Below are 12,640 nucleotides of genomic sequence, written 5' to 3'. Positions count from 1 at the left end.
CTGGGAGCTAGGATGGTAATGGAGTCCAAGAATGTGGCAAAAGAACATGAGATGCCATGAGGTCATGCACATTGGCCTTGTGAATCAACATTGTGTTTCCTGGCTTCATATTAAATAAATGTTGAAAAAATTACCTCCTGTACCGTGCATCAAATAAAATGTTCCCAGGTCTCTGTTATTGTATCTGTCACCAGAGATTAGGACGTGCCTTGAGAGCAGGTCTGGGAGTAACTATTTTTGTGATGAACATAGAATCCATACCCTGTCCTTCCCTTTCACCTTCAATGACAGCAGTGAAATTGGGAGCTCGGTGTGTGTGGGATAATCAGAGGCACAAGCATGTGTTCTACTGCACGATGAACAGTGCGCCATCCCGACTGTGAGACTCTGTCAAAGGTAAATGAGATGGGCTTCCCCACCACTGCTGTGCAACCAAGAACCAGGCTTATTTTTATCCTAGAAATAATAACTGAAGTTAAAATGCCTCCTGTGTGGTCAGCTGGCAACCAAAAGACTTTGAGACAATGAGTGACAACAATGAATTCATTCTAAACTAAAGAGAACAATTGTAAAGGAATCTGTTGCTGATAAGTAAAACAGGACAATGTTTCAAAGTCAATGTAACTGAAAGCACAAGAGATTAAAACTTTCTTACTGGATTGTGGCTATAAATACACTGCCGTTTGTCAACAGCTATTCAACAGCAGGAAGTAATAGAATGTATTTTTAAGGGGCTTTGTCTGCACCACAAGAATGAAGGAAGCAAATCACACCTTGATCTGTCCCACTACTACTCCAGCACTTTTTTCTCCTTTTGGCATCTCACCTTATTCCACCCCTCTCACCTCACATTTAAAATTCTTGTTCTCTACCACCCACCCGAGTACCATAACAATGTTATTACCGAGATATTGTCACTGCTTTCCCCCCTCTGCCTCTGCATTGAACGACTTCTCATTTTCAGTGATTTCAACCTCCATCTCAATTCATCATGCTCTCTCTCCTCTTGAGTTCATTACCCTCCTGTCCTCCCTTAATCTCTCCCTCCATGTAAATTCCCCAACCCATATTCACGGCCACAACCCTTGACCTTGCCATCTCTCGTTGCCTAGCTACTCCCATCGTGTGAATCACAGATATGGCCATCTCTGACCACTTTCTCCACGCAGATCGCCCGCCCCGCCCCAACCCAACCCTACCCTCCTTCAGCATCAGCCCTTGGAAAAATTTCTCTCCCAATTCTCTTACAACTGTACTTATCAACTGTCCAGCCTTTGGCCCTCCATTCACCATGACATTTCTGCAGCTACCAACCTGCTCAATCAAACCCTCACTACCACATTGGATGCCCTAGTCTCTATTAAAACAATTACTCTCACTCACCCTGGCCATTCCCCCTGGTACGGCTCTCATCTTCGCTCCCATAAGTCCAAGGGACACGGACTTGAATGGATATGGCAAATAACTGGTTTAGCCAATCACCGCCAGATCTTGCGGGACCACATAAAGCATTATCGGATCCTGCTCTGGTCTGACAAAACTGCTCACTATTCCAGAATCATTCTAGAATGCAAAGATAAACCCCAGCTTCTATTCTCCACTGCTAACCATCTTCTTCAACCCCTCTCCTCAGTCTCCACCCTCACCTCCGACATTAAGTGCGAGGAGTTTCTTTGTCTCTAAGATTGAGACCAACCATTCAGCTGCCTCTGCCACTTCCTCTAGCCCACCGGGCCAAACTTCGTCTAAGGATCCTCCCTGCCCTAGCCCTAATCTCACATCTTTCTCCAGTTTCTCTCCGATCTCCCCTCATGATCTCTCCAAGCTCATCTTGTCCATGAGACCCACTTGCTGCTCCTTTGAACCTAATCCCATCAAACCACTGACCACCCAACTTCCTTTTCTGATTCCCATGTTAGCTGACATTGTTAATGGTTCTCTCTCTTCAGGTACTCCCTCTCTACCTCAAATCCGCCATCATTACACCTCTCCTCAAAGAAACAACCCTTGACCCCTCCGTCCTTGCAAACTACCACTCCACCTCCAACCTCCCTTTCCTCTTCAAAGTCCTTGAATGTGTTGTGGCCCCCGCCCCCCCCAAATCTGTGCCCATCTTTCCTGCAACTCTATGTCAGAATCCTTCTAATCAAGTTTCCATGCCTGCCACAATACTGAATCGGCTCTTATCAAAGTCACAAATGACATCCTTTGTGATTGTGACAAAGGCAAACTACCCCTTCTCATCCTTCTTGACTTGTCTGCAGCCATTGACACAGTTGACTGCTCTATCCTTCTCCAACACCTCTCCACCTTCGTCCAGCTGGGTGGGACTGCACTCGCCTGGTTCTATTCTTATCTATCTAATCGTAGCCAGAGAATCACTGCAACGGCTTCTCTTCCCACTCCCGCATCGTTACCCCTGGTGTCCCCCAAGGATCTATCCTTGGCCCTCTCCTATTTCTCATCTACATGTTGCCCCTTGGTGATATCATCCGAAAAGACAGCATCAGTTTCCACATGTATGCTGATGACACCCAGCTCTACCTCACTGCCACTTCTCTTGCCCCTTCCATGGTCTCTCTTAAGTTGTCAGACTGCTTGTCCGACATCCAGTTCTGGATGAGCAGAAATTTTCGCCAATTAAATATTAGGAAAGCCGAAGCCATTGTTTTTAGTCCCTGCCACAAAATCCATTCCCTAGCCACTGACTCTATCCCTCTCCCTAACTTCTGTCTGAGGTTGAACCACACTGTTCGCAAACTTGGTGTCATATTTGATCCTGAAATGAGCTTTCGACCACATATCCGCAGCAATAACTAAGGCCACCTTTTTCCACCTCCGTAACATCGTCCGTCTCTGCCCTTGCTTCAGCCCGTCCGCTGCTGAAACCCTCATCCATGCCTTTCTTTCTTCTAGACTTGAATATTCCAACACACTCCTGGCTGGCCTCTCACATTCTATCCTACATAACCTTGAGGTGATCCAAAACTGGGCTGCCCGTGTCCTAACTCGCACCAAGTCCCGCTCACCCATCACCCCTGTGCTTTCTGACCTACATTGGCTCTCAGTTAAGCAATGCCTCGATGTCAAAATTCTCATCCTTGTTTTCAAATCCCTCCTTGGCCTTGCCTCTCCCTATCTCTATAATTTCTTTCAGCCCCACAACCCCCTCGAGATACACCGGTGCTCCTCTAATTCTGCCCTCTTTGACCTTAAAGGAACATACCGATAGCTACAAGTTTTGGATTCATAATTTAGAGATTTACACTCCAGTCCCAGGTTTGATTGACACTTGGGTTCCCCAAGAGTTGATGCTTCCCCGTCTCATCCATCATTTCACCAATGTCATTTTATACCCGCAACTCTTAAAATAGTCAGCAGAGGAGAATGTACACCTGCGTTAGTTGGGCAAAGTCAGGGTTAATTACCCCTTTTACTGATCTATTGTGAAAGAAATGGACTACCAGGCCTGAGGCTAGTGAAGACATGTCCCATTGCAGTGCCTAACATTAGAAATATAGTAAAGATGACAGCCCTGATTAAAATAAAAATTCAGAATATATTTTTAAAACTATTGCACACAGGGGCTAACGGTCCAGTGCCTTTGGAGATACATTGGGTCCCAGCCTGCTCTCCCAGTTTCTGCAGAACCCAACCCAAACAAGTATATCTGCATCAGAGGGTGCATGGCTACGGGAGCAGTGGATGTTCTCCCAGGCTTGGAGATTCCTTGTCCCCAGCCTGGCAGGACACTAGGCTGGAAAGTACCAGGAGTGAAAGTAGGCGTATTGGCCTGCTAACCAGCGGATGGGGGGCCAGCTTGACTCCAATCCTGAGATTGGGCTTGGAACCCTCTGCCCCCACATAAATCGGTAGCCTCCACCATATTTCGAGGCCTCTCGTGACTGGCTGGGCACCCAAGATGCTTCCCTGGTGATGCTGCCACTCACCGGCCATATTTTAAAAGCTACACAAATGACCGGAATTTTTACCTGAAGACCTGCTGGGGACGGGGGCGGGGGTCGGGTAGAGTGTGGAAAATCCAGTCAAGCAGTGGAGTTTTAACTGACCGTTTGATTGACAGGCTGGCTTCCAGTCGAGTGGGAACACTGGACAAGAGGCCACAACCCCAGGTATGTGCGAGCCCCAAGGCCGTCCTCACCTTGCTACAGCTGCTGGGGATCCCAAGGCCTGGGAACCCTGGCCCGTTACAGTTAAACCTGAAAAGCTGCTTAAATCCGAAGCTTAAGCCTCATTATCATATTTGAAGTGCCAACCTACCTCCTGGGAGCGGGTTGGCTGCCTGCCTCCGTTAAAACTGGAAGTGGGTGGATTGGAGTTGTGATTAAGATTTGTCCTCATGTTTTTCTTTCAAAAATCCCAGTTGTTCTGTAGAGGTAGAGAGCAAGGTAAGTTCTAGAAGTGGCAAGCATGAGTTTGGAAGAGGTGAATGCAATATGATGGCTTTGGCATTTGTATTGACTGTGGTCGTATTTGTTGACAGTTATTATGTACTGAAGATATCCGATGGCATTGGAAATTTTGGGGATGTTCGCTTGCCATTGCTGGGCTGCCTCGCTGTGGCCTGGGTTGTGGTCTTCCTCTGCCTCATTAAAGGGGTCAAGTCTTCAGGAAAAGTAAGTGCAATGCTTTTATTTACAAATACTCAAATGAGAACAATATGAATAGAAGCACTGGTCCAGGTGGCTGGAGCTAAAGACATGTGTTTGGGGAAGGGGGGAGGGTGGGAGTGATAGTGTGCCCTACAAAAGGGGACGACTATTCCCAAAGGAAAATGCTAGCTTTTCAAGATCACAAGACAATTCTCAGATCGCAAAGGAGTATAGCCACAGTCTCTCTGACAGGCCCCCACTGCCATTACATTACATGGGAGTACAGGTAGAGGCTTCATCTCTGAATCTGTGCAAATCAGACATAAAGAATTCAGTGCCAGGTACAGACAGATAAAGCAGACATATGCCTCCAACCCAGACACTTCTTCCCAGCAATGCTTCCAGGAAAACAGGATATTTCCCCATTTTACCCTTTGAAGCTTTACTCCCCTAAACTACAATCCAACAATTAGATATAGCAGAATAGAATACCTAGAGGACACTTTGTGGATTATAAAGTGTAGTTGGTGAGTTTCTTCTATATTACTGGGACAGATCTGGTTTCTGTCAACAGTCTCACCACACTCAAAGTTAGATCTGTTCCAGCTTCTTAACAATGGTAAACCAGCATCCTTCCCTGTTGGCGAGTTGATCCCTTGACCAATGAGGGAGACTTGAGGAAGACAAGAGGTAGCTTAGCAATCTTCTCTGTTCATCAGTTTTGACAGGTTTACATTTTCCCAACTAGAATTGATGAATTAATTCTCCCAATTTAGAAGCTTTGCACAACGGGGTAGCTCATTCATAGAAGCTATCCATAAAATTTACCCATTTAAAAAAAATTAATGTGCTCTCATCCTACAGAATGGTAAGAGTAGAAAATGATAAATTGTGTTATGTCACTCCATGGAATAAGCTCCATGACACAGAGATTTCTCCAGCCTCCCAGCTCAGCGGCAACTCATCTCTTGCACTTCATTTCACTGGGCTGCAACAAGCAGCTCTGCGGTCTTGAAACGGAAGGGCAGGAGAAGTCGCCTGGGAAATGGGAACGCCGCTTAGTACAATAGCCCAAATCAATGAATGTCTTATTGGAAACTGTGCTAGTCATTTAAGCAGGCTGTACTGTACAACAATTGCAAAGGGGACTGGTCCCCACTGGTCAGTGGGAGATTCTGGAAGAGCTCAGCATTATTCTGTCACATGCAAGCAGTATCATGAAACTTGTTCAATGCAAAAATATTGCAATGCATGTTGATGAATACATTTGGAAAACTATAATAATTTTTCAATAGTGCTGTTCCCCTTTAAGAGGAGTTTAGTGTATTACTTTAAAGAAAAAATTATGCCCAATTTTATGTTTTTAAAAACAAGGATCTGCTTCCTTTCTCCACAAATAGGATTGCATTCCATTCATTTTTTAGAATTGGGGAAGACTGTTCTGAACTTAAAATTTCCTGATTCCATTTTTTTCTATTGCTCCATTCGAAATGTAGAAAGCAGCTGGCAGCAAGCTTATTGCGAGCACAAAACCTGCTAGATGAGGAACAATAAGCAAATGTTGCTTAGTCTTGTCACTTGCAGCATGAATATTTGCTATGTTGTTTTTATAGGTGGTGTATTTCACAGCAACTTTCCCATATGTTGTGCTGACAATTCTATTTATCCGTGGGATTACTCTGAGTGGAGCTGTCAACGGCATCAAGTACTATCTCACGCCTCAGTGGGACAAGATTTTAGATGCAAAGGTGAGTTGACTATAGCTTGTGGCTTGATCAGAGTCCATGCAGAAAATTATTGTGTTCCTGGGGACTGTGCGGTGACATTGTGCTAAGAGGTTCTCATTTACAAATCCAGAGAGTTCATAGTACCATCAAGGGAAAGTGTCAAGCAGAGACCTAGCACTGCCTCACAGGGAGAGAGAAGTGCAGGACCAATTGCAACTAGTTCCACTTTTGTACGTTTCCCAGCACCCGATAATACAACAAACAATAGTTAGAAATCTTAAAGTACTACAGACCATCTAGTCATTTGGTAGGAGAAGGATTTGTGATCTTGATTCGCTTAATTGGTGAGTTCCCAATCTCAGTCTGGTTATTGGGAGCAGGGATGGTGCTAAGTAGAGGTCCGGGCAAGATAATGGGTGAAATTTAGCAGGGGCATAAAATGGGCAGTAGCGAGTTTGCTATATACCACGCCTGACGGAGGTGCACAATTTGGGGCCGATCTGTTACCACCATTTTATGCCCCCACTGAAGCTGAAAGTTTCAGCCAGTATTGGAAAATGGGTCAACTAGGGGTACTGCTACAAATCTCAAAGTGCCCAGTTACAGAATGTCATGAACAAATGCTGAACTAGTCTGTCTGTTGCTGTGGTCTTGGGATAGGTATACTATGTAGGTAGTTGAATGCAGAAGAGTAAAACAATAGAAATGGGAGGGAACATATTTATTTAAAAAAACTTAAGTTTAAAAAAAAATGCTCCATCCCACTGTGATTGCCAGTGTGGATGTCTCGACCATCCCTACAAAATAGCTTGTGGGGAAAAATCTAAGAATAGTAATTCTCATGGAGAACTCAGCAAAAAAAATAAGTACCGGTAAATATCTTTAGCGTTGTGTTTTGTAAAATGTTAACTGTTGTCTGTTCTATTCCAGGTCTGGGGTGATGCTGCTTCCCAAATTTTCTACTCCCTGGGATGTGCCTGGGGTGGCCTGATTACTATGGCATCTTACAACAAGTTCCACAATAACTGCTACAGGTTAGGGATTATTCTCAAGAACGGGACCAAAACAGCATTTTGTTTTAACTCCCTACTTTATCCTCTTTGGAATTTTATTATTCTTGATTTTCTTCATGGAAGGATTACAATTTTCTGGCTGCTTTAGTGCCAAGTCAAGCCAAGCATCTTAATCCAGGCCCAAATAATGGTCGATTCCAGATATATAAATTCAGACAAGCATGGTCTATTTCTTTGCTACAATTGGACCATGCCACAGGTGGGCTGGGAAAGCAGTACTGCGAAAATGGAAATGGGAACAACGAAAAGGTCCCTTCATGTCTAATCAAAATAAGGAAAGCCAGCACGGATTTGTTAAAGGCACATCGTGTTTAATTAACTTCATTGAGTTTTTTGATGAGGTAACAAAGGGGTATGTGTGCACAAATCGTTGAAGGTGGCAGGGCAGGTTGAGAAAGCAGTTAAAAAAACATATGGGATCCTGGACTTCATAAATAGAGGCATAAAGTACAAAAGCAAGGAAGTTATGATGAACCTTCATAAAACACTGGTTCGACCTCAACTGGAGTATTGTGTCCAATTCTGGACACTGCACTTAAGGAAGGATGTGAAGGGCGTGGATGGGGAGCAGAAAAGATTTACAAGAATGGTTCCAGGGATGAGGGACTTCATTTATGTGGATAGACTAGAAAAGCTGGGGTTGTTTTCCTGAGGGCAGAGAAGGTTGAGAGGAGATTTGATAAAGTTGTTCAAAATCATGAGGGGTCTAGACAGAGTAGAGAGAAACTGTACCCATTGGCGGAATGGTCGAGAATCATAGGACACAGATTTAAGGTGATTGGCAAAAGAACCAAAGGCTATATGATGAAAAACTTTTTTATGCAGCGAGTGGTTAGAATCTGGAATGCCCTGCCTGAAAGGGCGGTGGAGGAAGATTCAATCGTGGCTTTCAAAAGAGAATTGGATAAGTACGTGAAGGAAAAAGATTTACAGGGCTATGGAGAAATGGAATGGGGGGGGGAGTGAGACTAGCTAAGGTGCTCTTGCAGAGAGCTGGCATGGGCTCGACTGGCCAAATGGTCTCCTTCCATGTTGTAACCATTCTATGATTCTAATTTAAAAAAGACTTTTGAGACACTATTGGTGGTCCCATGTGCTATGTGATGGAATCAAGAACACAAGTACCTGACTTCAATGTAAACTTTTTTTTATGGATAGGGAGAACACCCACAAGAGTTGTGCATCTTATTTGTTACACTGAGTTATATTTGAGCTTTTTTTTTTACAAAACTTACACTTTGTGTTGTATGTTCGTGAACAGGCAAAAAAAAGAGTTTGCCGAGCCTTTCTGAAGGTGGTGCACCTTTAATATCGCATATTAGACATAGACTTTGCTCCTTGGTGAGAGCAGTTCTTATTTTTGGAGCACTATTAGGTCAATTCAGAGAGTAATGCTACTGTGAGCATAAGGCCTAGAGGATCTCACCTGATAATGTCATGAATAGTTAATGAGAAATTAGGATCGATTCAGACGGGAAGCATAGCCAAAATTTTCTATGGTTAATCAATAATCAGATATCATTTTATGAGGTCTGCTGCAATCTATATACAGCAGTATGCCAGTTTTACTACATTTTGATGTTTATTTTTATTATCATTCATTTATTCATTACTGATGCACTTTAAAGGGGGACTCTCGATAAATCTAACCTATGGGTGTCGACTACAGGTGCTTCTGGCTTGCATGCCATAAATTTCAGTATGTAAGTATAGAGTTGGTTTGGGAAAGCACATCTAAAGATCAGCAGAGGTACATGCAGTGAATTATCCAGACACTACAATGCATAGTGATATTTATAGTAGCACATTGGCTGTCACCTCTTGGCCCCAGGATTCCTCGGGTCACAATATTGGTGCAAGTGCTATGTTGGGCACCTTTCCAGTGCCTACCAGCCTCTGTCTTCTGGAAACTCTAATGGCTGACTGCCCTGATTTCCCAGGCCTCTCTATCTACACCAAGGTTCCTATTAGGCCTCTGAGCAAGGTGGCTACAGTGGTTTAAAATAAATACATTTTCTAATTCTTCTGGCAGTCAGCCGAGCCTGGGTTCCACTGATCAGGAACACGGAGACCCTCGTGGAGTCTCGTATGTTTCTCCTCACTCGGTGTACAACAGCTGTGCCCTGATTAAGGAACGGCAGCCCCTCTCACCTCTGCCCGTTACTTGCCTTGTAAGGGGAAGGCAGAAATTCTTCCCCTTACAAGGTGTTCAAGTAACTTCCAGAAATGGCAAAAACCTGGTGCCATTTTCCTAGGGTTCCCACCACATTTGGTGGGGGCTCTGCCAGAAGCCCTGTTGAGTTGGTAACATGATAAAATCAAAAGCTCTATATCTGAAGGCACGCAGCATTTGTAACAAGATAGATGAGTTGACGGTACAAATAGAAATAAATGGGTATAATCTGATATAAGACTGTAGAAAAGCAGTGGCAAACATTTAAGGAGATATTTCAGAAATCTCAGCAAAGATATATTCCAGTGAGAAAGAAAGACTCTTGAGGGTTAGAATTGCCACAAAATTTGTCACCGCTGGATTGCTGCCCAAAAAACTGCTAAGATTATGAAATGAACGCCGGCCAAAAAATGGAAAAAATTCCACCCGGCGGGAAAAATGGGTCTTCCATGCGGATTCTCAGCGGAAAATGCAATCCTGGGCAAATTGGGCCATTACAGAGATGTGGCTGCAAGGTGACTAAGGCTGGGAACTGAATATTCAGGGGTATTTGCCATTTTGTAAGGATAGGAAGAAAGGAAAAGGAGGTGGGGTAGCTCTGTTAATAAGGGATGAGATCAGTGCAGTAGTGAGAAATGATATTGGCTCAGAAGATCAAGATGTAGAATCAGTTTGGGTGGAGATAAGAAATAATAAGAGAAAGAAGTCACTTGTGGGAGTGGTCTACGGGCCCCCAAACACTAGCCGCACTGTAGGACAGAGTATAGATCAAGAAATAATGGAAGCTTGTAAGAAAGGAACAGCAATAATCATGGGCGATTTTAATCTTCATATTGACTGGACAAATCAAATTGGCAAAGATAGCCTTGAGGAAGAGTTCATAGAGTGTATGCGGGATGGTTTCTTGGAACAATACGTTGTGGAACCAACCAGGGAGTGGACTATTTTAGAACTGGAAATGTGTAACGAGTCTGGATTAATTAATGATCTCGTAGTGAAGGATCCTCTTGGGAAGAGTGATCATAGCATGGTAGAATTTCAAATTATTTTTGAGGGTGAGAAAGCTAGGTATCAAACTAGTGTCCTGAACTTACTTAAAGGTAATTACAAAGGTATGAAGACAGAGTTGGTTAAAGTGGACTAGGAAAATATATTAAAGGGTAAGACTGTAGAAAAGCAGTGGCAAACATTTAAGGAGATATTTCATAAGTCTCAGCAAAGATATATTCCAGTGAGAAAGAAAGACTCTTGGGGGTTAGAATTTCCACAAAATTTGTCACCGCCGGATTGCTGCCCAAAAAACTGCTAAGATTATGAAATGAACGCCGGCGAAAAAATGATCAAAAAAAGGAAAAAATTCCGCCCGGCGGGAAAAATGGGTCTTACATGCGGATTCTCAGCGGAAAATGCAATCCTGGGCAAATTTGGCAGTACTTACTCAAAATTTAGTCTGAGGCTGCGGGTCGGGCCTAGGGAGGTGGGAAAACACAAAAAATATATTTCCAAAAAATAAAAAAACAGACAACATTCTCAGGACCCTTTTCCATGAATCGCTGTAAAAGAATTTTAAAAAAAATTGAACTTTACTTTTTTTTGCAGAGTTTCATACCTACTGCCCAGTTCTGGCTGCTTTCTCGTGCACGGTAATTTTTCCCTCAAACTCGGGCGGTGGCGGCTTTTTCAGTGTTCCACGCCGGCGGTCCGCTCCCCAGCGGTATTTCGAAACGGCCGGCGTAACATCTTCAACAAAAAAATAGGAGTACCGCCAAAAAACCGGGCGGAAATAGAAACATAGAAATTTACAGCGCAGAAAGAGGCCATTTTGGCCCATTGTGTCCGCGTCGGTCGACAAAGAGCCGTACGGCCCTTGATCAGCAGCCCTAAAGATTGCATATCAACCTATGAACAATGACGGAAAGGCAGAGAGCACCCAGCCTAACCAGTCCGCCTCACACAACTGCGACACCCCTTATACTGAAACAGTATGGTGCTGAATTTTTAGCCCCAAGAGAAGGATGAACAATCCCTGGCTAACTAAGGAAGTAAAGGATGGTATCAAATTGTAAACAAAGGCATATGATATTGCAAAGAATAGTGGAAGGCCAGAGTTGGGAAATTTTTAGAAACCATCAAAGGACGACTGAACAAATGATAAAGAGAGAGAAGATAGCTTATGGGAGTAAATTAGCAAGAAATATAAAAACGGACAGTAAGAGCTTCTACATGTATATAAAAAGGAAGAGATTAGCTAAAGTAAAGATTGGTCCCTTAGAGGATGAGACTGGGAAATTAATAATGTGTAACAGGGAAATGGCGGAGACTTTGAACAAATATTTTGTTTCAATCTTTACAGTAGAAGACACTAAAAGCATCTGAATAATTGATAATCAAGGGGCTATTGTGGCGGAGGGACTTAACACAATTACTATCACTAGAGAAAAAGTACTAGGCAAACTAATGGGACTAAATGTGGACAAGTCCCCTGGACCTGATGGCCTGCACCCTAGGGTCTTAAGAGGTGGCTACAAAGATAGTGAATGCATTAGTTGTAGTCTACCAAAATTCCTTGGATTCTGGAGAGGTCCCAGCAGACTGGAAAACTGCAAATGTAATGCCCCTATTTATGAAAGGAGGGAGACAGAAAGCAAGAAACTATAGACCAGTTAGCCTAACATCTGTCATTTGGAAAATGTTGGAGTCCATCATTAAAGAAGTGGTAGCAAGACATTTAGAAAATTATAATGCAATCAAGCAGAGCCAGCATGATTTTATGAAAAGGAAATCATGTTTGACAAATTTGCTGGCGTTCTTTGAGGATGTAACGAGCAGGGTGGATAAAGGGGAACCAATAGATGTCGTGTACTTGGATTTCCAGAAAACATTCGATAGGGTGCCACATAGAATGTTACTGCACAAGATAAAAGCTCACAGGGTTGGGGTTAATATATTAGCATAGATAAAGGATTGGCTAACTAACAAAAAACAGAGAGTCTGGATAAATGAGTCATTTTCAGGTTGGCAAACTGTAACTAGTGGGGTGCCACAGCGATCAGT

The 12,640-nt window shown here is 43.5% G+C and overlaps 1 protein-coding gene across 4 annotated transcripts in view; it reads left to right on the top strand.

Moving 5' to 3' along the window:
* The window catches only part of slc6a9 (solute carrier family 6 member 9), a 295,904-nt gene that overhangs the window by 260,389 nt on the left and 22,875 nt on the right, over positions 1-12,640 (top strand). For all 4 annotated transcript variants that reach the window (XM_070886777.1, XM_070886779.1, XM_070886781.1 and 1 more), the window contains 3 exons: positions 4,505-4,637; positions 6,227-6,361; positions 7,271-7,374. In XM_070886777.1, coding sequence (XP_070742878.1) covers positions 4,505-4,637; positions 6,227-6,361; positions 7,271-7,374 — 372 coding nt within the window. The remainder of the gene's footprint in view (positions 1-4,504; positions 4,638-6,226; positions 6,362-7,270; positions 7,375-12,640) is intronic.

This window comes from Pristiophorus japonicus, chromosome 8 (assembly GCF_044704955.1).
Source record: "Pristiophorus japonicus isolate sPriJap1 chromosome 8, sPriJap1.hap1, whole genome shotgun sequence".
In the NCBI taxonomy this organism is placed as follows: domain Eukaryota; kingdom Metazoa; phylum Chordata; class Chondrichthyes; family Pristiophoridae; genus Pristiophorus; species Pristiophorus japonicus.
Note: the sequence above shows the minus strand (reverse complement) of the source record. Positions and strands in the feature narration are given on the sequence as shown.